This window comes from Elaeis guineensis, chromosome 8, assembly GCF_000442705.2.
Source record: "Elaeis guineensis isolate ETL-2024a chromosome 8, EG11, whole genome shotgun sequence".
In the NCBI taxonomy this organism is placed as follows: domain Eukaryota; kingdom Viridiplantae; phylum Streptophyta; class Magnoliopsida; order Arecales; family Arecaceae; genus Elaeis; species Elaeis guineensis.
In genome coordinates, this window is record NC_026000.2 from 8,214,468 (window position 1) to 8,240,319 (window position 25,852).

The window sequence follows — 25,852 nt, forward strand, 5'->3', positions numbered from 1 at the left end:
ACTTTGTGCTTCATTGCTGACTATGGACCAGAGATCCTGTTATTGCCTGAATGGTCTCACAAACTCGGCTTTATTACTTCTGCTAACTTTCAATGTGAACCATTGCTTCGGAGCCCCAGTTCATGAAACCACATTAAATCGCCGTATATAAAGTGGGATTGGTAAAGGAACCACAGAAAAAGGAAAAATGTCGATCATCCATTTGTTCGTTGCCCATCGTTCTTGCCTGGTTTTGTGATATGAGATTCCCGTGTCTTTCTTCGCATGCGCACAGAGAAAACTAGGAAAGCCTTAGCACAGAAAAACAAAATTATGATACATTAGTTTTGATAATTATGTAATAAATTATCTTTGTAAGGGTATATGTGAAAATTACTGAACTATTCTATTTCACTAACGACAAGGCTTTCTCCTCAGCCGGCTTCTTATCCTTTGGAAGCCACCTCAGCACCTTCATCATGCAGTGCTGACGTGGCCACGTTGGTTCGTCCGGGATCCCTATTCCGCGTTAAAAATACCCTGTTCCCTTGCAATTCCTATTTTTAGTGCCAATCCGAATAAATGAATAATTTTATCCTAAGATGTACAAAAAAACAATAGTTTTACCCCAACACCGAATTTTGATTTAGATCTTTCGCACGCTACGCGGAAACTGATTCCACCCACCTTTACACCACACTCCCCCCGGCTTCCACGTCAAAACGCCCTTTTCATCGCCTCGGTGGGCCCACCCACCAGTTCTCGGAAAAGAAAAAACGAGCGTGCATCTTACATGGCCAACACCCCGCGGGCTCCTCGGTCGTCACTGCCCAATCACCGCGCGGTCCACCTCACAGTCGACCGAAGCTCCCCGGGCCCCACCGTGGAGTCACTTTCCGGTCGCATTTGGAGTCTCTTCAGAAAGAAGTCCGGCATGGGCATCCCAGTGGCGCCTTGCAGGTTTGCCTCTTCTCTCTCTTCCCCGCTCAAGGAGGAAACAAGGAGCTTTTATTATTATTATTTCATTTTACCCCCCTCCGGTCCAGGTTATTTATAAATAAAGGCCCCTTCCGTTTCGTTTTTTTTCTCTCTCCTCGCATCTCTCTCTGCAAGAGAAAAAGAGGAAAAAAGGCTCCTAAAACCCTCGCCGAATCGCCCTCCGAGGAGATCAACGCGAGGGGGATTGAAGCAGAAGTAGAGGGGAGGAGGGAGTAGAAGAGCCAAATCCTCAACGGATTCCTATCCTTTGGAGGCGGGTAACCGAGATCTAGGTCCACATGGCGGCGGCGACTGATCAAGGGCCGGATCGAATTGGTATGACAAGTATTTTTTTTCTTTCATCTCTCTCTGATTCAGTGTTCTGAAAATATATATATATGTGAGTTTCGATTCATGCTTCTTGATATATATATTTTTTGATTGATTTGTCTCATTTGGATCGGAAGGAGTCTTTTTATGGGGTTTGATTCGATTCTTGAGATCTGGGCGTTGTCTGGGTCGTGAATTCTTGGAAAAGAAACGGGATTTATTTCTATTCTCATTCGAGAAGAGGATTAGTCGATCTTGGTTGATTCGTTGGGTGTGCGTCTTTCCTTTTGGATTTTTGATCTTGGGGAAGGAATTGGATAAATTGTTACTATGCTTATTGGTGGACTACTAAGTGGTTCGCGTGGATTCGCCATCTCGGCAGGTGTTCTTGATAGGAAATTTTCTTAGATCTCCCCGTAGGTATATCCTATTTTTGATGAAGTAATATCTAATTAGCCCTTTCTATGTGTGAGGTATCATGAAATTGTCATTATTTTGTGTGTTCCATAGATTGCGACTACTGTACGACTTGGTTTGATCCAGAACTGCAGTATGAATTTGGTGTTGCCGTGGCTTCCAAGTAAGATATGCCCGTATAGATTTCTTTAATGTAGGTGTGTATATTTTTTTCCACTTTTTATGCCAATAAGTCCATGGTCACCAGGATAGCTGGAGTTCTCCTATGCTGTCAATGTTATCTGGCTTTTCCAAATATCTTAATGTGGGAAGTTTGACCTACAAGGAGTTTAATATGAATTCATAACGCCTAGGCCAGTGATTTGGAGTTTCAGAGCCGGAGAGATTTGAAGTTTCAGAAGAGAGAGATTTGGTGAATTTATCACAGAAACAATTGGGTTTGTTCTCAGATATTGATCCTTCTTAATCTGATGGGATACTGTACATGCCTTCCATTATCGAGGCATCTTTTTTTTATAAGGTTTATTGTGTCTGTTGTGGTACAGGTGGGAAGGGTATCTTTAGTTCCATATCGATTATGAGTCAAAAAAAAATATGACTTATATAGATTGAAACTTCTCTTTCATGTGAGGTGCCTTTTAAAGGGCAAAACTGTGCGGCCTTGCGTGACAGCACCGGAGGCCAAGTAGACAATACCTCATGTATGCGGATGCGGAGTTAATCCAGCCATCTGAGCCATTCGACCTCTTAACCCTTAATCGTAACATTGGCGCCATCTGTGGAAAAAGCCTCATGTCCACATGCATATACTCTCCCTTGATTGGGGGCTATGTTGTGATATAGGTGGGAAAGGCATTTTTAGTTCTACATCGATTATGAGTCAAGAGGAAGTATGGCTTATATGGATTGGAACCTTCTCTCCTATGTGAGATGTCTTTTAAAGGGCAAAACCGTATAGTCCTGTGCGACAGTGCCAGAGGTCAAAACGGATAATATCTCACATATGCGAGCGTGGAGTCAATCCAATCATTCGACCCCTTGACTTTGACCTCAATAATGTCCAATGGTGTTATGCTTGTCATCAGGATTTCTAAAGGTCACGGGTGTGCTGACGTGAGTACTGATTTTGTGTTACGATTTTGCTTAGGTGGCAAAAAGAGAAATATGCATATATATATATATATATATGTATATGTATATATATATATATGTATATATATATATATATATATATATTATGATAAGCAAAGCTCAAAATGTTTCACTGGACATGTGGTGCAAATTTCAAAAATAACCATGATAACAATAATGTCTCTCTGTATGATTATTCCACATGCCCCCCTTCTCCAAGGGTTTAATGAAGTATCGACAGGGAATAATGGATTGTAGGTGATGCCTTGTGAGTATGTTAATGCAAAAGGATAACCAGATGCAGGGATTCAGGTCCCAGCAGGATGTCCCGAGACGTCTCTTGGGACATCTAGATGGGGTATCTTCCTATGTGTTGGGACAGGACTATTTCACTAGCATCTCAGTGTCCCGATCGGGATGCCTTGGGACATCTTCTATCTCAAGTGTCGGAATGGGATAGCGACGCGTTCTGTTTCATGAGAAAATCAGGACAACCCCATTTCATAGGATTTAAAATATTGACCAGATGTGCTTTTTTTATGTCACTGACCTTTACAATATTTTTGTCTTTAACCTATAGCGCTGTGATTTTGTCACTTCATGTGATGTTTCTTATGATGAAGATTGTTTTTAGGTAATGCTTCCATGTAGGCAATTCCGTTTGTGGTTAAGAGGGATTTGTTGGAGGAAGCATGGTGGTGGACTGTTATAGAGAAGTTTGGTGGCAGTGGAATATTGTGGAGAAGAACTGGCTGCTGCCAGACTTGGTTGATGTGATTATTGCAGAAATTGAAGGGGTTTTGACATTGGTCAAAAAGTGAAGGAATTACACCAAAATTCCCAAAACAGTTTGTGACACAGGAAATATGAGAGAGAGGTTTCAGAGTTCTCCACCTGGAAAGCTGTTCTTTTGTCGCTAATAAACTTTGCAGACAATTTCTATGCTTGAATTCCTTTAAATCCTCTCCTTTTTGGTCGAGAACATACTCCACTCCCTCATATAACTAAACTTTAAGGGATGTCAACAATAATTGACTTTGAACACATACACTTTCTCTCTATGCTATTATTTTATTGTTGAGCAATAGAAAACTTATCTTGTCCATTTTTCTCTTGTATTAGACTCAATTGAGCCAGTGGAATCATCAAAAGTAGGTGCTGAGCAGAAAACACTTGGTGCTGAGGATTCAGAAGAACAGGTATTACTCTATTGGCATATCTTTGATAGTAATAAAGCTTAAGCTGGTTTTGATTTTTTTTTATATATATATATTCCTGCCAGCCACTTCCTGCTAAACATGAGAAAGTGGTATCGCCTAAAGTTTCACATGACTCAAGTACCATGAATCCATCAAAAGATGCCCCAGGCCAGCTGGGTTCTCTGGATGCAGGTGGAGACCGCACTGCTGCTTATCCGCCCAACATCTATGCCCCTCAGGCACAAACATTCTTTTATGGAGGTTAGTTTGCATCATTGAACCCTTATTGGTTTCATGTTAGAAAATTTTTCCACTGCTAATTACTTGCATGTACAGCATATGCCAGTTAATAATAAGCCTGACATTTTGTTTTATATTTTGGTGTTGAGTTTTATTCTTCTTAAATCTGATTTTGTACATGTCTAGATATAAGATTATGAAGTGCATGTATATGTGGCATAATGGGAATTGCATAACCTGGCCAATGTTTTATAAATTATTGAAAATAGATATGTCCTTACTGACCATTCTTGGATCATTGCATGCCATTGAGGCACATAATATTTTACCTTTTCATGTTTGTGATGAATATGATGAAGGATAATATACATTTGCAATCTGACATTGGTATCAATTTCTGAAATATAAATACTTAATCAGAAACACAATTTTGTTTTCTGTCTCCCCTTTGCTTTTTCATCTACTCATGAAAAGTTTTATGTGGTTCATTTGCTTTCAAGCAAAGCAAAATGACTTGAAAATGTTTTTTTTTTTCCCTGCCTATTGGTTCAATTTTAAGCTAACATGGAGCATAAGCCTGTGTGCTTCTTTAGGATATGAAAATGCTACTGGTGAGTTTGAAGAATATCCTCGGTTTTTAAATGTTGAGGGCTTGGAAGTTGGACCAACTGTAAGTATAATTCTCAGTAGTGGTGTCTTTTCACACCTTGTTTTTTTTTTTTTTTATTTAGGTCTTACAAGATGGTCTTGTTTGTCTTTTTCTATTGAAGGGTGTCTACAATGAGAATCCATCTCTCATGTTCCATACTGGATATGGGTACAGTCCTCATATGCCTTACGGACCTTATTCTCCGGTTACGACTCCTATACCTTCTGCCAGTGGAGATGGCCAGCTCTACACTCCTCAGCATTTCCCATTCTCGGGCCCTTACTACCAGCAACCAGTTCCTCCTAGCATGCCGTTTATTACTTCTCCAACTCCAGTTTCACAAGCTGAATTAACCATGCCAGTTGATCACCAAGAAGCTTTTCTTGCTGATACTCCAAATTCCAATGGCATGTTGTTTGGACCAAGACCTGGTTATCATGTTTCCTATGGTTCTTTCAGTACAGGTAGCTTTGCTGGAAATTCTGGTAATCCTGGTTTCTGTGATTTGAGGCAAGAGTTCGATGGTTTTGGCTCTGGCGGGTATTGGTCAGATTGGTTGAAATCACCGGATGGGATGGGGTCTTTGACTCCATTGTCACCAGCAGCTTCACCTCAACCAATTGGTGCACTTGTTTCATTTGGCCAAAGCACGATGCCTTTAGCTGGAATGGTATTGTATTTTTGCATGTCCTTTTGCTACTGTTGTACAACTGATTGCAAACATGTGAAGCTATGTGATATATTACTTTGTTCCCTCTCCAAAAATCTAAAAATTACATAATTTGTGTATTGTTGTAAGCAAGGATTGCTGTACGGGTTGAACCGCCCGGTACAGAGCGTGCCGAACCATCCCGGCGGAGAACCAAGACGGTTCCGGCATGCAAAACGGCACATGCCGGTGCCGGAGAAGAAAAAGAGAAAAAGAGAGAGAAATAGAGAGAGAGAGGGAGGGAGGAAGAAAAAGAGGGAGGGGAATCCGCCAGAGGGGCCGTCGGAGGGCAGCCGTGGCCGTCGGGCGGCGGAAAGCGCTCCCGCGGCTCCGCGCGGGGAACAGGGGTGGATCGCCCCTGTTCCCCGTGCGGAGCCGCGGGAGCGCTTTCCACCGCCCGACGGCCACGGCTGCCCTCCGACGGATTCCCCTCCCTCTCTCTCTCTATTTCTCTCTCTCTCTCTCTTTTCCCCGGTTCGTCCGTGTTTTCCTTCGTCGGTCTACCTCGGTTTGGAACGGAATAGAGGCATGCCGTATCGCCGGCCGACCGATCCGGCCACCGGTACCGGTTCCGCCAACCTTGGTTGTAAGGCAGGTGTTTGTGTAAATTATTGTCTGCTCATGGTAACATGCCAAGTGTTATTATCATGTCTAGGATTTTCTTTTTCATATTTTGTAAAAAAGATGGATTAATTATTTGATTGTCATTATGAACACTTAGTTTATGGCATTTTTGCTGTGTACAAGGAAAAAAGAACGCAATAAAAAGTTAAGTAGAAGAAAAGAAGACTAACTATGCTAACAGTAAGTTCTCTTAGATTTACTTATTGTATTTTCATTAAACTGGTCATTGACCTAAACTTTTTTCTAGCCATGATATTGATATCTCATTCTATTCTTTTTGGCAATGGGTAAGCTGTATTTGATTTCAAGATTGCGGTGCTGCTAGTTTTTCATTGTCCATCTACTAAGTTGTAAAATTATGCTTCCACATCCTTCTGTGAAACAGATTTTAGTTTTTATATGGCATGCCTCCTTGTATGGTAGTATTTAGTTACATTTCATACACCTCCACCTGCAGATTTCATCGACTGTTAACTAAAAAGGTTATCTTTCATCCTCCGAAGGTTTTTTAGTCAAAGCACAGGGTTACGCAGGCAATATAGTTGCATTAACAGGGAAAAATTGTTGTCATACTTTATGCTTATTTCCTTTCCTTTTCAAGATGCAGTGTCGAATTGACAGCAGCTTTTGATCTTATCTGTTGGGCCTAGAGATCTGCATTGACATTGCTTGATTTTGCAATTAATGATTGAATTTAGGTACAGTTTGATATCTTAATTTATATACTAATCTATTTTGGTATGGTGTCTTAAAATGAAAAATGTCAGAAATGTGTACCTGTGGGTTGCCAGTTAATTTTTTATTTTGAAAAATAACAGCTTACTTTATTGCTTGATCTATTTATAATTTGGAAGACTAAATTGATATATTAAAGCTTCAGTTTGTTTAGCCGTTCTTTTAACTCATCGCATTACTGACTTAGGTTTTACAACGGTTTCATTTTTTTTCCCCAATAACATTCAGGCTCCACAGCAACCAAAGTCCTTCTATGGTTTTGGATCCTCAGTTAGCTCTTATGACAGAGGGTACTCTCATGGTGGGATGTATCATCAGGGCAGTAATTTTGGGGGGTCCAATCCCAGCTTGGGAATGAATGTTCGGAACTTGAGTGCAGTTGACAAAGGCCGAAAGCGAGGAAAAGGTAATGCTTCATTGTGTGGTTGCAATGGCACTCCAGACTTTCTCTGTGAGCAAAACCGAGGGCCACGGGCTACTAGACCAAAGAATCCAGCAGTGGAACAGAACGCATCACTGGTTGGTAAAAATGACAATTCTACTACAAAAGCTAATCATGAGTTATACAATAACCCGGACTTTGTCATGGAGTACAAGGATGCAAAGTTCTTTATAATAAAATCTTACAGTGAGGACAATGTCCATAAGAGTATCAAGTATGGAGTTTGGGCCAGCACTGCCAATGGGAACAGGAAGTTGGATTCTGCTTATCATGAGGCAAAAGAAAAGGACAATCGATGTCCAGTTTTCTTATTTTTCTCGGTAATTCCAGAACCCTGTCCCTTTAATTGTTTCTATTTCAGGATCTTTTCTTGAAGTGTAATTTTGCAAGATCACATCATTATATGTCTCTATTTCTAGGTGTTCTGTTTTTTTACAAATTGGACTGATGTATTTTGTTTTGTTATTCCATGTCCAGGTAAATGCTAGTGCACAGTTTTGTGGGGTAGCTGAGATGATTGGACCTGTAGATTTTGAGAAGAGTGTGGACTATTGGCAGCAAGACAAGTGGAGTGGTCAATTTCCAGTCAAGTGGCATATTGTGAAAGATGTCCCGAACAATCTTTTTCGCCATATCATCCTTGAAAACAATGATAATAAGCCAGTAACCAATAGCAGAGACACCCAGGAGGTAAGATCTTTCTTCTTAGTCAGGAACTCTTCCCATCCAGGCTCTTTTTTTGGTACTTGTTTCGTTCTTGATTTACTTATCAAGAGTAATTTCTTTATTCTGCTAGAAATATGCATGATGAATGTAGTTAGCTCAGTTATGTGAATAAATATCCTTCAGTTTAGCAGTAGCGATGCCTAGATATCTTCCTCCATATGCTGCCTAGTTATCTACCTTTTTGCTATTTCACCCTCTCAATTCTTGGAATTAACCCATCCTAGCTTTACGTAACACATCAAGTTTCTTCTCTTTGGATAAAGTTATGGGCTGAAGTCTGATGTTCTTAACCCTTTGCCCTTGTATTATTTGAAACTAATTGGCCAAATGTTAGATTTTTTGCATATTTGCATTTCATTTTGTCATGCCAGCATTTGTATGGCCAGACCAGGAAAAGGACACCAAAGTCAGAAGATACTAACATATGAATGATACAATTGTATCAGTATGTTATATAGTTATTACCAAACCAATTGCTATTATATATCTGTCTAGAAAGCTCCTGTCTCCTAACTGACATTAGTGGGAATTCTCCCATCTGTTCTATACATGTCCATGTATGCACATTTTTTTTGGGTAAAGAGGCAGAATTGCACAGCCCAAGAGTAATGACAACCAGAAGAATCAGAGAACAAAATATCATGGAGAGGTGTAGAGATAGATGTAGTAGAATCCTAAATCACAGAGCCCGAGGGGTTGGCTGCAAAGAATGCCACCCAGTCTGCTGCATAAAGAATGTGGGTATACATGCATCCACATTGATATGTGCGCAAACTTGTTCATACACGTACAAACATAGGTTGCAGAGATTTTCATTCTCAGGATATAGACCAGATTGGCTACTAGTCATGGTAAACTTTGAACTAATAAGGATTAGGCACTATCCTTGCTGATTTAGAAGCCAGCTTGTCACTATTTTTGGCTTGGTTTGATACAGTGCTGATGAACTCCCATAATGTTGCATTTGTTTTTTTAATAAATTTTTTAGAGTAATTGTTAGATCATGGTGGAACCAAGCAAGCACCGAACTTTCTTGAAATTGCTATAGACACGGTGCAACCTTTTTTTTTTGGACTGTCTTGCTGGCATATTTCCTCCTATTAATAATTAACTAAGCTTCTATTACTATGTGAAACATGAGTTGATACATTTCATTATCAGCTTTCCTTTTTAATGCTATTAATTTGACAATTTTCTATGTTCAATTGCAGTTATCCTACTGTATCATGAATAGATATTTGTTGGTAATGTTTTTGAAGTCTCTCTTGATGTTCTCTCTGGGCTTATTTACATTGCTTATTGTTGGGGGTTGAACCTTCAGGTGAAACTGGAACAGGGTTTGGAGATGCTAAGTATTTTCAAAAATCATGAGGCTGACATGTCGATTCTTGATGACTTTGACTTCTATGAGGAGCGGGAGAAAGCAATGCAAGAGAGGAAGGCTCGGCAGCTGCAGCAGCCATCCAACTCTACAATGGCCTCTTCAGCAGTTGTTGGCAATGAGCCAAGGAACCCAGCAGCCATCTCTGGTGATGTCATAAAGCAAATTTCAAAGAGCTTTGCTCAAGCTGTCCGGTTGGAAGAAGGTAAAAATGCAAACCCACCTGGAGTTAGAAACAGCTCAACCAATGTGACTGCTGCTCAGCCTCAAGATTTGGTAAGTGAGCAACTGCAGCTGTGACAGCAGCTGGATTCCTGCAGAAGCTTTATGCACTTCTGTCTGAAGGCGTCTTTGTTTGTGGTTTGACATTTAAAGCTTGGAAGCAGCAACGAATGGATGAAGCTTTTGGTAGGAAAAAGAGGGGGGCTGATTGAGCATTTGTAAAGTAGATAGATCTCACCAATCTAGAGCTGTAATTTATCTCCTCCTCCCTCCTTTTTCTTTTTCTTTTTTTCCCATCTTCGTGTTATTGTCCTTTAGTTGCATTAATGGCAAGCCTTTAGCAGGGCTGCAGTTTTATGCAAGCCTTTGTAAAGTTTCCAGTTTGGATGCCAGATGAATAAGCTATCTTTTATTGTCATATCCAATATTTCATATTGTTTCATACTGTCAATTGAAATTTGAATCAGTCACCTTGAACAAAAATTTTCCAAACATTATTCTGTTACTGGCCAAGTGGCTTCTGCTTCCTTTGGTGTAGTTATGATATACTTCTGATTTTTGATCAGAGTTTCTTTGTGTATTGTTACCGGATAGAGTACACATCATGACCAAGAGTCCAACCATATGCATCCAATTTCCCTTGCATGTTGACTGGAATGTCATAAATTCCAAGGTGAGTTGTAATACTATGATTGATAGATTTCCAACTCTGACAGTAGTAGAGATTTTGATCCTTCAAGCCTATTTAACAAAGCTCTGATGCAGATTCAGTAGTTGCCATTACCTTTTATGAAAGTTATTTCCAAAAATTTGAAGTTTGATGACATAATCGGTTAAAGGGGCTTATTGCCCTTTCGGCATGTGTTATATTATTTATATGATACTAGGCCGGCACTGAATAAATTTCTGAATGGTCAGAAGGTATGGTCCACCATCCGGTGCAAAATCTGGGAATCCAATAATGGTTTTCCGAGGATTTAATGCCAAGCCTGGGGATATCAAATTCAACTTTCTGGTGACGTGGCGTCATTCCTGGCTCTGTCTGTCGTATTGCAGTATTCAATCCTATGCACGTCTTCTGCACTTGAATTAGGAGAAGGCATTTCGTGGAGAGGTATGCACTTTCAAGTACAGCAAATTGGCAGCAGAAAGTCGTGCTGGACTGAGAGGATACGGTTACATAACCCACTGGAATTTCACCGAGTCCTGGAGAGGTGGCGCTTAATCATAGGAGAACCCAAGGATCTGATCATATGGTTCTAGTGGAGCTGGGGGAGGGAAAACCTCCCAAAGCTCCTTATTTATTTATTTATTTATTTTGATATAAATCCCTAAAAGCATTTCATTATGAAAGATTATTTATCATGCCTGCTCAGGTTGGTTCCTTCTTTGCCTCGATTCATCATCACTCTTCTCCTGTTTTTTAACTTGGATCTTGCAATAAGTTCTGGAGAAGATCAGATACTCTACATGCTTTATGTCCTGATTTCAACTCTTCTTACCTTTTTTCCCCCGGGTAGACCAACTCTTTTTCTGGCAATAACCTATGCAGGAGGTCGGAGATTCCAGCACGGCGTCCCATCAAGCAACCAACGCATTATTCAGATCTCGTCAAGGTCTCATGAAACGTACAGTCACCAGTCTCGAAGATAGTGTTAGGCATGTCATGTGGGCACGCTAAAAGAGTTCATACATGACAAGCAGCCAAAATATGCAGCTCTACCAATCAAACAAATCTTTCTTCCATGTATGCCTGTAAGAAGATGGGATCGTCCATGTTTAACAAAGATGGAATAGACTATGGAACTTGATACAGCAGAGCATCCCACAAGAAAGAAACTACAGTAAAGCTAAAAGGTAACCTTCTGTAAAGGTAAAGCAACTAAAACTCACATACGCAACAAATTTTTCTACTTCAGTGATCAGTCCTTTAATTGGTAGATACACTTCTCTCACTCTTAGCTTTCATCCTGTTTCAGTCGGTGGTCATCGGCTGGGACATGCAGCAACGGAAGCGTGCCTTGCGGACGGAGTTAACAATCTCCATCTCTGCATTCTCCAGCATCCTGACAACCTCGGCAAACGTGGGGCGTACATCAGGGTTTGCATCCCAGCAGCGGGTCATTATCTCAGCAAGTGCAGGGAGACAATCTTGCGGTATGATTGGACGCACACCCTTGTTGACGACAGCAAATGCTGCCTGAACAGCTGTCATGTTTGGGAATGGAAGCATACCAGTTATAAGCTCCCACAAGACAATACCAAAGCTATAGACATCAACTTTTTGATTGTAGGGTCTGTGCTGGATCATTTCCCTGCAGACCAAGAGGAAAAGCCCTCAAGCAGTCCAATTAGGCAGCAACTGGAAATGTAGAGACATGGAAAGAAAAGAAGTATTGCTTGAACAACAGAGTATCAATGAACAACAGATAAATGCTGTGCACTGTATTTTATCTTGAAAGAATGCATTAACAACTAAGCAAAATGTCAAATGCATGCTTGAGATTGCAACAGTGTTCAAGATGATAGACTTAGCCAGCATGCACTCAACCATCTAGGCTTACAAAATTAGAGATCTGAATATGCCTAAATTCAGCAGCTTATAGACTCACCCAGCACACATTCAACCATCCAAGCTTGCGAGACTACATATGCATAGCTACATCAGAAAACCCTTCTTTTTCAATAAAATCATGTCCTGGAAATTGCAACAGGCAACAAGCTTTCATATGCTTTATGCCAAGCTTGATACCTGGGGATGAAATACAAGGAACAATACTGAACAATCAATCATATAGTTAATTACCCACTCTTTCAGGAGTTTTAAAATATGATTGCACCACCATATGGACCAATGCCTATATTTTTGTGTCGGGAAGCGGAGGGATGGGGGACGGTTGTAATGAGCCGCAAGAGCACATGCAGCAGCAAAGAAGTAAACCATACAAGAACCAATATGTTTTGCAATACTGCAAAGACGAAGATATTCAAGCAAATGAGCTAAAATCAAGTGTATCATAAAATCCAGCTTCTAGTATTACTATCTAATAACAAAGCATGCAGTAAGTACATTATTATCTAAACAAGTGGCTGGACATGAGACAATCAGATGGTAAAATGGAAAGATGAGAACTAAATTTCCAAAACAACCATCATATAGATTGAATACTACTGATCAATGATGAATATGAATAGGCCAGAGCAGAAGCTATTAAGGTTATCTCTTGTTGACTGGTAAGACAGGTGTTCAGTTATCAACGGATAAAAACTCCTCTGGAACTAATGCAATGCCAATGATTGTTTAGCAACAAAAAGCAAACCAGGTAAAGACAGAAAATGGAACTACAAGCACACAAGAGTATGTGCATTTTTCTCAAATAATCAAAGTTTGCAGGGATAGCGGAAATGAGATAAGGCAGCAATTTTGCTGCATCCAAGCTGAACCTAACAATCACATATTCTAAATAATTAAAGAGCACGCAGGGACTGTGAAGAAGAGAAGACAATCATTACACTGCTTGTGATGCTAAATCTAACGAGTTATATAAGTTGGTAGCTTTCTTGAAAGGGAGTAACATGAGATTGGTCGCATTTGATTGAATCAAATTATCACAATATCTGGCAGCTTTTCTGACAGGAACTTTCTAATTAAAGAACTTATGCATAAGAACAGAAAATCTTCTCCAGTCTGTTCTTATGCAATCTAGCAAAATATAATTTGTACTTGACAGCACTAAACTGTTAGAAAAATAAAGCAGTTATGACACATATACAGATGGCCACAGATCTATAGATATGCATAGACCAAAAAGGAAACAAACAGTGTGAAAGCTATAATCTTCCAGATTCAAACACACGAATAAATGTATCAAAAGGGCTCCAAAACAATCTCCCTAACACAAGGACTAGAACCCTCCCAATTCAATAAAAGAATCTTAGGAAATATTTGAAAATTATGAACATTTTGGGCCACAATTGCACCATAAAAATGAATTTCGACTTTTGTTTAAGATATCAGCTAGAAATTCATTTTTATAAAGACCACTCTTCTACTCCCTCTACCCCACAACATAGACAATGAAAGGCTACCCAGGCAATGTTCCACAGACAATGAAAGGCTACCCAGGTGATGAATCCACCACTTAATAGGGCAGGTGCCCATACTTCTTCTTTTTTTTTTCCTTTTTCCTCTTTTTTTTTTTTTTTGAGACTAGGATGGAAGGAAACCAAGCCAAAATCAGGGTGGTGGTGGGATCAAACCCAGGTCATTAGGATATAACACCCAATGGCTTTAGCAACTCAACCACTTGGCACCCTTGGGGCCCACATAATTATAAGAAAAATCTTTAATACTGCAAGTTGAACAAGCAATACTAGAATTTGGCAGAATTACTTCTCCTGTCTCCCTACCTGTAAATCCTATCAAAGTTCAATGAATGGTTACCATTTAATTCATTTCACAATTATATCATTTTGTAGGTTTCCTAATAAAAATGATCCAGTGTGCACCATGTATCTACATTCTCTTCTCTATAAAACCCATTTAAATTTCACGAACTCCTAAGTAGATACTCTTATTCTTCTAAAACCTAATGAAAGATCCTTTCTTGTAGGCACTTCATGCTGCCATGAATATTAGGTTCATTGTGTTTACATTGAATGTATGCAAGTATGTTTTTCTATAACTTCTTTGGGACAGTAAAAAAGAAAAAAAAAAATCTATGTCCAAGTTTTTACTATAAATGAATATGTTCTTAAACCTTTCAAAAAATGCCTTGTTTATTGGTGAAATATTTTATGAAAATATTATGGGTATTTACTGATTTCAACCAAACACAAACCTTAACCTAGCTATTAACTCTTCTTTTTTCTGTAATATTAATGGCATTAATGAGATGATATTGCTTTTTCCCACAAATGCCTCAGATAGCAGATGATAGACATGTGCAATCAAACAGCTAGGAAGTTGCAAGGGTCTGTGCAATTATCTTCCCTGTATTTTAACTTATATAAAACCTCAATCCCCCTTTAAGCCTTAAGAAATGCAAGACATAATTCAAGTGCCTTTATCCAGCCCACCAGATCATTACATCATAGACCATCCATGAATAAGAGATGCACAATACCTACAATTTGATCATACTTGTGCTCGTTTATACATATTATGCCACTTATCAGTTAGAGGGAAAAAAACCATTATTCCCATCAAAATAAACAAAACCATCTGGCCTTGTCCCAATTATCTGAAATTGGAATTTCAAGAATCCATAATTTTACATGAACTAGGGAATGCCCCAGAGGTCACACTCCTCTGCTTAGCAAGACGAGGTTTAGGGTTCGAATTGGTGCACCCCTGAAAGTCTTAACCTAAGTAATTACAGTTTGGGTCGGTCTTCCTCCCTTTCTCACAAACAAGGAATTCTTATTTTACTAAATATTCGTATTAATAAAGCTTCCAGTGTTGCCACAAGATTACTTATATGTTTCTGCACAATCTTTGTCTGCTAGTTTTCATCTTTCCCTTAGCTTTCTAGACCTTTGATGCAGAGTTAAATGTCTCTTATTGGTAGGACCTCAGATCTTCATTAACTAGGTGCTCTCATTTCTCTAAAAATCATTAGATACACAAATGAGTAAAAATTGATAAATAACAATGAAAACAGGCTTCAGCCATAATGAGCAAATAGCTTCAGTAGGATATCACAAATGATGGATGACTGGTTGAACGCCTCAAGAAAAGGCTAGATGATGGGCATCAATCTGGAAATTTGGAATGTGAAAAAAATGAGGGATCATCAAATGTGTAGGATCTCTTAATTGTGTAAAGCCAATCGGAAACCAAGAAAAAAAAACTATAGCATGGATGGTTGTCAAGCTTAGTTAATATTTAAATTATGAATTGCATACTTATATCAGATCATTTATGCCATATCCAAAATGGAAATCTTTAGTGCCTCACATCACAGACCTCTCCCAGGAAGATTGTGTTGTAATTAAAACATTTTTTTATGAGACCCTAAGCTTAAAATTAGGGAACAGGAATAATTTGCAGTATCAAGATCAGTGGACTAGCACCAGCAATGAAGCAGACAGTAAAGCTCTCTGGTATGGTGGTCTTTCTTAAGATCTTAATGATCAGAACAATGACAATATATTGGAAGATAACTACTCGCAGACCTCTCTTTCTAACAGCTTAGCTGGACCATCAAATGCTCGCAAGATGGATTGAAGATTCAACTGAGGTTAATTACTGAAAGCCCATTTAGCAAACCGTCATGTAGCAATAATGATTGCAAAAAAAGGGTCTGTTAAAATTCAGCACAAACATTTAAAACAATTATCAATGTCCACTTCTTTTTTTTTTCACAACCACAATGTAACTTCAAAAAGAAAATTTTAAGTGGATATATATATATAAATATATATATATATATATGACAATCCAAGAAGATAACGTCCAGGAAATAGGATACTCCCCAAATATCATTTGGATGGAAAAATAGAGCAACAATGGAGTAGGAAAATGAAGATTACATGGGATAAGGCTTATTGTTTACATGAAATGAATAAACTGATTATCAGCTGCCATTGTTTCGATTTTGTGTTTTATTTGTTCCAAGTGGACATTAGGTTATGTATGTAAAATATTTATTGATAAACAAACCTTTTCCATAGAGATGCAAAACATATTGATTGAGTTTCCTTATGTGGCGCCTTAAAATTCGTGACATATGTAAGATGGAATTCTCCAACCCTCTAGCAACTAGTAGCTGAACTTTTGACAAGAGAAGCTCATGCTGTGAAACCAAGTTCCAAATGTTCTGCAGGAAGACCTATCCTAATCGGCATAGTTTTAAGTCCATGCAACTAGGAAGTAATTCTTTGAAATTTCCCTAACCTTTTGGAAGGGGGAATACGAGTAGGTTTGATATAGGGAACTGTTTGTGTCTCGAAGGCACAAATCAAAAGCCAAAGTCAAATTGAAATCCATTCCTAGTGGTACCCATAAAATATAAATTGCACTTCCATTGCAACTATAGTGTGGCAAAAACAGTATTAGAGAAGTGCATTGCAAGTCATCATGGTTCTGGATTGTAATTCTAGAGCATACTGTTGTATAGTTTCTGTCATTTAGAATTTATATCAGAAAGTACGGATAAGTTAAATACAACCCCTAACAAGTCACCTTTCTCTTATTTCTCTATGTTATCAAGAAACTTAATTTAGTGCAAACACATGACATAGCATTTATCCCCAAGAATTTGGTTCTCGTATATGATCTAAGATAAGTAAGTCAAAAGGTTACAAGATTGGACTAACCCATGCATGGGAACATGATCTGGGACAAAATAGGTAGTTAGCTTGAGGTATATAAAGTAGCAAACTAGATCATACCAACAAGGAAACAAGATCTACTATATGCAACTAGTTAATGGGAAGATCAAAGAACATGAGATTGAAGTAGTGAATAGGAGGCTCAAAGAAGTGCATCTTGGATGAAGGGCCACACCAAAATTGATTGGGATAAAAAAGACAGAATGCAGCGAGTCGATAAAGATAAGGGAGGTAGCAAAATGATATTAGATTTGCTCACTTAAAGCTATCCTTACGAACATGTTATCCTTTAAGGATGTGCTTAGAAGTTAGAAGATTGCCCAAGATATTCATGAGCATTCATCTCGTCAAATGCATCTTGAGGGAAGAAGAGCTTTGATGAAAAAGACCATAGTTGTCATCTAATCTTGATTGGGAAAGTTCTAATCACTGCAAGTGTCGGAGTAAAAGCTCTAAGAGGTGACAAGTGCTTAAAAAGTCATCCTTTATAAACAAAAATGTCTTAGGGTTTAAGTCACAATATTATCGAGCCAAATGACAAGAAGGAATTTGTTGCATCTTCCTGTGAACTTGTTTTGCTTGCTCCTTTTACTTTCTTCATTTACTGCTTTCCATATGCCAGTACATAACCATAAGATACCATATCATGCCATAACAAGCACATGTGACGAGATCATTTCAAACTGTAGGGTTACAATCATTGTTCCCAGCGAACCCATTTCTCACTCAATTAGGACTTTCCCAGGAAACTAAATTGTGAAACCAATTCGATGCTTTTAGGAAACTTGCTCAGCAACCTGAATTCGGAAAGAAAGAAAACTTTACAAAATTGAGTTCCCAATGGATAAGTTATAAAAAAAAGAGTATGACAGGGAGGAGGGAGAGGAGTGGAAGGGAAGGAGGAAAAATCTAAATCAACGATTCTCCTTGATATTTATGATAAAACCATTGCGATAAGCACCAATTTTACTTGCTTCGAGGAAAACAAATATAAGCAAAATCAGATTTTTTTTTTTCACAAATTAATTTGTAGCTAGTTGTCAAATTGATTCCAATTTGAGAAATTAGTGGTAACCACTTTTACCAAATTGTTTTCCATTGGTTTTTATGCTTTTTTTAATATGTTTTTTGCACAATATTTTTGCTTTCTTTACTATCATGTTCCATTCCAGCATTAAGATATTTCTTAACCATAGTTTCCCATTTATTGCATCTGCATTGTTTCCTACATAGGTTTCCCCACTAATGGCAAACTATCATTACAACTGGTGGTAGTGATCTGTGTCAATCAGCAACGACCAAAATGAACCCAGTGAAAGTCATAAAATTATCCAGCGAAACAACAAGGAACTTGTTTTATATCTTACTTCTTTCACATCTTCTACTTCTTTACATTCTCCCTCTCTCTACTTTTATGTGCTAGCACATAAAAATATGGTAGTATACCATGCAAGCAAATCATAGGCTAGAAGACAATTTGAGAAAATAGGGTTGTGATCAGCCAGTATCAATTTGTTCCAATCAGCAAGGACAAATATGAACCCATGTGCATACGGCATAACAATATACCACCATACCATGCCCTTATTTAGCCAATATGATACATACCATCTACAGTACATGGACACGAGTTCATGTATTGGGTTGTAAGTACATGTCTAAGCAAATAATCCTTTTGATTGCTAAGAATTTCTTCTTATGGAGTTTGCTGATTTCTCCAAACCTCTAAGAAAAGCAGAGAGAGAGAAGAAGAAGAAAATGAAAGATCAAGCAGTGAAATCCCTCCATTTTCCCATTGAGATCACACCTAAACCTGCACCAGAACATAGTTGTCCCTGCAATGATAAGACATCTACAAATTCTCGAGAAGAGAGGAGCCATGCTGGCATGCTAGAACCACTTTAGGTTTCACCTAAATGACCATCATGTTAAATAGTCATATTAATATGCATGTCTAAGTGTCAAGCACAAGTACTTTAGGCTAAATCGATAGTTCCGCATAACATGGCATACCATATGGTACAGATTGGCAGAATTAAAGAACAGCATGCCATGTCTATGCCAGTTATAGGTCGGAAATGGTATGTATATTGCCATGTCTAGCGGTGTTGGTCACATTCTCAATGACTTGCTAAGGCTCCCAGCAAACAAAATGGGTCCATGCATGCCAATATTGGTTTGCACCCCTATGGGCTAGAGAAGCATGTTTTAGCACAACACAATATGGATCCACATCAAGACACACATAATACAGGGATACCCATTTCCTGTTGGCACAAACCAGCAGAATAAAATACATTATCCATGCAAACCAACAGCAGATGACACCTAAATAATTGATTTAGTAGACTGAACTATTATTTAGAGACCCCGTTATTTTTCTTACTGGATGCATCAGCAACAAATTATAAGTTCCCAGATGATGGTGATTTTATCTAAGTTTTATAGTCTATATTATATGAAAATTGATTACATAAAAAATGAAGTGAACCGAGGTTTTCATATGTCAACCATTGAGCAACATTGGGAGCAAGTTTTTTCTCATCTCCCTTCTTTACTCTCCTATCCTCTTTTCCTCATCCTACTCTCCTCACTTCTCTGTTTCCCACTCCTTTTCCTTTTTTTTCCCCTTTTTGTTGCCTTCTCCCCTCACTAAACTCCTCAATTACTTCCTCATCTCGTCTAGACAGTTCTACTTCCATGACCCCCATGGCACCCCACCATCACAAATCACTCCACTACACTGCCACCTTGCCGAAGCTTGTTGCTTGTCAAATTGTAGTAGCTCGCCATTGTTTGTTTGCCTTCTCTCCTCTCTTCATCCTTTCCCCTGTCATCTACACCTTACTTGAGTAACACACAAATGAGTTGATCACAGATGTGTGGTCTATTAGTGAGCAAACCAGTTGAGCCTTGACAGTAGAGGTTGCCCAACCAGAATCCAATCTGACCGTTACCAGCCCTAATAATGAAAAAAGGAAAAAAAAAAAAAACAATACTATGTTTTCACTTAGCAAAAAAGACACAAAACATTTAATCCCATTCACGTGGAATCAAATTCTAAAACCACATTCACTAGTAGTAACTATTTTATATATACCCATTGACTTCAGGAGGTGTGAATTAAATATACTCTCTTTGTAATTCAATTTTGATCAACAATGGTAGAAGGGCATCATTACATGAAAGGAAATGATGGACAAATATTGATTTTGTACACTGCTGGATAACTTACTAATTGCATGTTATAATTTAGTGGGCTTTACTAAAATTATATCAAGAAGATACAATATAACTTCTTTTGAATATCATAAAAACTTTAAGCATTAATATTAGGCTTAGCAACTAGAAAACTCTATTAAAACCATTTTTAGTCCTTAAAAAGTTATAAGCCCACTAATATTTTGCACAAAAATATATGATTTTAAGTGGGAAAAGAATAAATGATCGCCAATAAATAAGTATGAAGAAAAAGAATATTTTGTACTAGTAGAGAAAGTCCCTGACTCTACATTGAAAGTTTGTAAGAAATTTCATCTAGTTGAAATTTATGAGACAACGACCTAAAACCTTTGTGGCAGATAGATGTTCTGACAATAAGCATGGAAAAAGAGGTATATCAAGAAGTCTTTGTGGAAGTATTATCAACTTCTTGAATTAACAAATCCGTTGTCCTTGGTACTTGATCAAAGAAGCTCACAACAAGGTTTATGAACCTTGTGTGAGTTAAATCAATTTATGTACAAATTTCATATGTGGGGCTGACCTTGTAAACCTAGATGAGAGCAGAAGCTGAGATAGTAGTCTACTGAAATTGCATTCAGATGATTTATATATATACATGTACAGCAACAAGCCAATACTAGATCCAAGAATCAGAAACAACACAAAACAAAAGTTAAAGTAACAATAAGAAAACCAATTCTTGGATTAATAATCTAATGTTTATTTTTGCAAACTCAAAAATTGCAATCCTGACATAAACAGCCTGGCTAGCTTGCAAAGTCAGCTCAATCCAAATTAGAATGAGTATGTGGCAAATTATGACCTAAGAACGTGTATGTATGAATAACATCAACCTGTTAATCATGTAATCAAACAAACATCATATATGACTTCATTGGTGATTTGTTGCTAATTACTATAACATATACATGTTAGCTTGGAGAATTCCAAACCCAACCAAATCAAAGGCATCCCTTTATCCACATGTTCATCATTAAATGTCTGCACTAAGTTTATAACCCTAAAGCAACACCTAGCATGACCTACAAACTCAGAAAATGCTCCTATGGAGAAATAGTGTAACACAACATTAATAAATTTCTCCTATCAAGTACATGAAGGAAAGATATGCCACAATGGCAATAACATCAAAACTTTGAGGTAGTTAATGATACTAAGGCTAGAAAATAAAGAGCGATGGCAACGATGGTGGCAGAGAAGATTGTAATGAGGTGGCATGATCATGCCCATGAGGAAGAATCATCAGTCGTTTGGCAAATAAAGAGAAACTAAGCAAGAATCATTAGTTGTTTGGCAAATAAAGAGAAACTAATATTCATGGCATTACAAGATCTCATTGTTTTCCAGAATTAGAGAAGATTGTCATCATGGGTGCAAATATTTATATAGACAAAACCAACAGTGAGAGAATAAATAACAGGTCTATAGGAGCATCATTAATCTAAAGACTAACAATAAACAAAACCCACCACATTTAGCCCGTATGCACCAAATAATCATACTTTGGTAGAAACATGTTCTAGCTAAATCATGGAAAGTTCAAACTAAACATTGTGGAGAAAAATAGAACATGTGAAGGATACAAACATGTTAAGAGATTCCTATGACAGTACAACAATAAGGACAAAAGTTATTTACTTACGGAGCCATCCAACGGTAAGTTCCAGTCTCTGGAGTCATTCCCTCAGTTTGCACCTCAATGCGAGCCACTCCAAAGTCAGCAATCTTGATGGATTTGTCTGTAAAAATGAGAAGGTTGTCTGACTTAAGATCCCTGTGAATAAAGCCTAGTCCATGCACATAGGCCATTCCCCTAGCAACATCCAGTGCTTGTTTGACAGCCAGCCTCAGTGGCACTGATCTGTTCTGCCTCTTCATCAAGAACTGCCGAACTGAGCCACCCTTTGCATACTCGGTCACGATGCACCAAACCATCGGCTTCCTGCATGCACCTATAAACCTAACCACATTTGGATGCCTCAGGTTTGCGAGCATCATGACCTCCTGCACGAACTGCTGCTCCATCAACCTCTCTCTCTCCCGGTCATTCTCGGGCCTCTCCAACAGCTTAATTGCTACATCTTCTCCATTGTAAGTGCCCTTGTAAAGCTTTCCAAAAGCCCCCTGAGCAAAAGGCACTCCCATGTTGAGCTTCCCCAGATCGATGGTCCACTCCTCATAATCCTTGAGTGTCTCCGTCAGGGAATGGGATCCATCAATGCCTTGGCCAATGCATCGTCACTAAGTGCATGAAACACCTTGCCTGGGCATCTGCTGTAATTAACAGAATAATTGGCCAAGGGATGGGGCGGAGACCAGGATGGTTGAGGATGCCAGTATGAGAGTCACTCGACCCCACACTGCTGTTGTCCACCGACATGGCAATGGATCCTCCACCATTGGTAGTCTGTAGGCTATTTACACTGTCTATGGACATGTTGGAGTCCTCCCCGAGCTTCCGGTAATACGCCATGTCATAGAAGTTGTTCCCCTTATCGTTTCCACCGCCACCACCCATCATGAGTCCGGTGAATTTCGCGCCTTCCACCATCTCAAATCCAGCTAAACTTTCAGATGCTCAAGGCTCCAGTCCTCGCACGCTCCGTGGCATCTGAGCCATAAGAAACTAGAATTAGATCAGTTCCGATCAAGAGTCGGCGTTTCTTTTAAAGAAATCAAAAATTCCAGCTTTCTTTACTTTTTTTTTCCCCTCTGGGCATCTATACATCTACCTCAGAAGAGATAAAACCCTAAGAATTAATCCCTATTACTCCACTCCTTCCGTCAATTAGCGATTCATCACCTAAAAACCCACCAAATTTACCGCTCCCAAATCAAAACCCCTAAACAGCCCCCAAGAACGGTCAATCTGGGAGCAACAATCTCAGATAAACCGTCATATACATCCACAACAAACGCCACAGCTAAGATAGCTGATAAAGAAGCTAAAAGAAAAGAAGAAAAACAGCGATTAGACCTAGAAGCCAGGAAAGAATCCCAAGAAACAACAAATTCTACGATCGGAGCCCAAGAACGACCTAGCAGGCGATGGTTACCTCGATCGGGAGGGATTCCTCCACCGCGACGAGTGGGGAGGAGGGCTGGGGCGGGATTGCGGCGCCTAGGGTGGAGATCGGCGGGTAAAAAAGGGAAAGAATGAGGCTCGGGCGAGGGATTAGAAGAGCTCCTTCTCTCCCCGCTTTTGGAGACAGGAGAAACGACGACCAGTAAGCGGAGGAAGAGTAAGCGTTCTTGCCTGCCGTTCTCTTTGGCGTCCTGCGGCCTCCTTAATTAATCCTTCCCTTTATTATTGATAAATCTCTCGATTTTAGCCTAATTAATTACTTATTTACCTTTTACGCTTATTTAATTACTGCCCTTGGACCGACCGGTCCGCGGCCTCCTTTTTTTAAGCAGCAACGCATGTCACCATTTTATCGCGATTTATTCCTCGATAAATCGTGACAGAGCACGAGTAAAACGAGAGTAACCGATATTCTCGAAGTGGTCTTCTTCTATATTACTCCTAATTTAGCCTAAATTTACCATTTTACCAGATATGTACCTCCGCCCTCGCCCGCGTGCGTTGGAATAAAGCTCGCTTATCCGCGCGCGTCAGTCCGAATCCGCTCACCTCCCAGTGAAGACATGCGGAATGAATCCAGCCGCAAGGCAACCAAAGTCCATACGGAAATTATCGCAGCCATCCGGTCCGAACTTATACTTGGTTGTGCTAATGATGAATCAATGGGAGAGATATATATAGAGAGTGGGGACTCTCCTTTCCAAAATAAAGTAATTTTTGAAATTTTGACGTGAGAATGGGCCTTGTTTAGTGAGCTAAAAGGAATTGGGGGCAGCTTGGTAATTTAAAGGAGACCGACGGGGCTCCTGGCAAAAAAAAAACCGTTGGAAGGGATAACGTAACGGTGGCTCGCGAAGAAGACCGTGACAGCGGCGATAGAGAGGGGAGACAGGTGGCGTTTGGGTTCTCGAAGCTCGACTGGGAGCCACGGCCGCGGTTTTCCGTTCCCATTGCTCCATGGTTTTGTTGCTTTCTTTGTTCGTTTTTTCTTTTCCGTTCAGACTCGGCCTCGACCGTATCTTACTTTATTTCGCTTTGCCTTTCTTCTAGCACGAGGACTGGCGCTGGCGCGTCGCGAGACACGAGTCATAACTTTCTCGTTGGTAACGCAAAATAGATCCCTCGGGGTGCACGGAGAGTCGGAGGTGCGGACCCAGCGTTGGACCCACCGCAGCAAGCTGGAGGACCACTTTTAGACAAGAGGGAGTCTTTCGATGCAACAGAGGGAGCACCATCTAATTATTTAAATATTAACTATATATTTAATATTATTTATTTTTTAATTTTTAATAATAAAAATATATTTTTTTATATAATAAAAAAATATTATTATTATTTGTTGCGCCATTAAGATTCGTACTATACTATGCAACAGAAAGAAAAAAAAAATAAAATAAAAAATACAATATAAATACGTAGATTGGCCTCAAGCCTACCTTCACGGGACGTGTAAGCTTTACTATGAGAGAATAAAATAAAATCAATACAAGAAGAACTCACCATTCAACCTTTATACAAGAGTCTCTTACATAAAAATCCCAAAACCCTTACAAAAGCTCTCTGAAACTTCTGCTGAAGTCTTTTTGCACCTCCAATACAACAAACGGTTCGTCAACCGGAGTTATATAGACTCCAAAATCACAAAAATACTGTTTTAGTAGGAAATTGAGTCTCAATCAAGCCTAAAATCATCTATGACCGTCCGATCGTGATCGGCTCGCACCAGAGTCGTCCGATCATGCAAAATAGTCTCCGATCATGTCTGGTCAAACTCGGAATCATCCTTAGCTATCCAATCACGACTGGCTGCGTTCTAGGCCCTCCGATCGCACAATCTAGCCCTTGAACCACGCGTGGACCGCGTCTTCAGTCCACGTAGCTCCCATGAACCGCCAGCACGCGCTGGGCTGGTCGGCCCGCACATTGGGCAAGCCCATGCATGCGCCTGCACTGGGCCGTGTGCGGCTGTGCACTGGGTGCGTCTCTGCCAGGTCGAAAGGCACTCCATCGGCTCCCGCCAGCCCACCGTCGGCCACCACCGACTCGTGCACCGTGCTGCCGCTCCGGATCTTCTTTCGCACGTATTTTCTCCATTTGGACTTTGATTAGGCTGTTCTTGGGCTCATTGGACTCCGTTCCTGAACCTGGCTGTGGGCTCAATGTGGACTGAATCTTGAGGTATATTTTCTAATATTCTGGCCTATTCATATTCATCATTGATGAGTATTATTCAATATATATGACATCCTGTGAATATATATGTTTTCTTTGAATATATATGACATTCTGAACTATATATATGACTTCCTATAAATATATATGACGTCCTGAATAATATATGACTTTCTGATGTCATATATATATATATAAGAAAGTCATATATATTATTCAGGATGTTATATATATTCACAAGAAGTCATATAT

The 25,852-nt window shown here is 39.4% G+C and overlaps 2 protein-coding genes across 2 annotated transcripts; one reads left to right on the forward strand and one right to left on the reverse strand.

The window, feature by feature from the left end:
* The first annotated feature begins 1,046 nt into the window (after positions 1–1,046).
* Positions 1,047–10,180, forward strand: LOC105050426 (YTH domain-containing protein ECT4). The gene is made up of 8 exons (XM_010930432.4): positions 1,047–1,293; positions 3,958–4,034; positions 4,118–4,295; positions 4,868–4,944; positions 5,045–5,593; positions 7,220–7,753; positions 7,911–8,123; positions 9,481–10,180. The coding sequence occupies exons 1-8, from the start codon at positions 1,257–1,259 to the stop codon at positions 9,838–9,840; spliced, it is 2,025 nt and encodes a 674-aa protein (XP_010928734.1). The 5' UTR covers positions 1,047–1,256; the 3' UTR covers positions 9,841–10,180.
* A 1,294-nt stretch (positions 10,181–11,474) lies between these two features.
* Positions 11,475–23,634, reverse strand: LOC105050425 (serine/threonine-protein kinase STY13). The gene is given in 5 exon segments (XM_010930428.4): positions 11,475–12,077; positions 21,986–22,553; positions 22,556–22,640; positions 22,643–22,954; positions 23,400–23,634. Coding segments are annotated over 4 exon segments (1,245 nt in total). The 5' UTR covers positions 22,895–22,954; positions 23,400–23,634; the 3' UTR covers positions 11,475–11,737.
* Between the last annotated feature and the right edge of the window lie 2,218 nt (positions 23,635–25,852).

What these genes read in the sequence shown, in the direction of transcription:
- LOC105050426 (XM_010930432.4), top strand. Translation starts at nt 1,257, where the DNA reads ATGGCGGCGGCGACTGATCAAGGGCCGGATCGAATTG. An exon ending in TCAAGGGCCGGATCGAATTG is followed by an intron (nt 1,294 to 3,957) that starts GTATGACAAGTA and finishes CTCTTGTATTAG; the next exon opens with ACTCAATTGAGCCAGTGGAA. An exon ending in GCTTGGAAGTTGGACCAACT is followed by an intron (nt 4,945 to 5,044) that starts GTAAGTATAATT and finishes TTTCTATTGAAG; the next exon opens with GGTGTCTACAATGAGAATCC.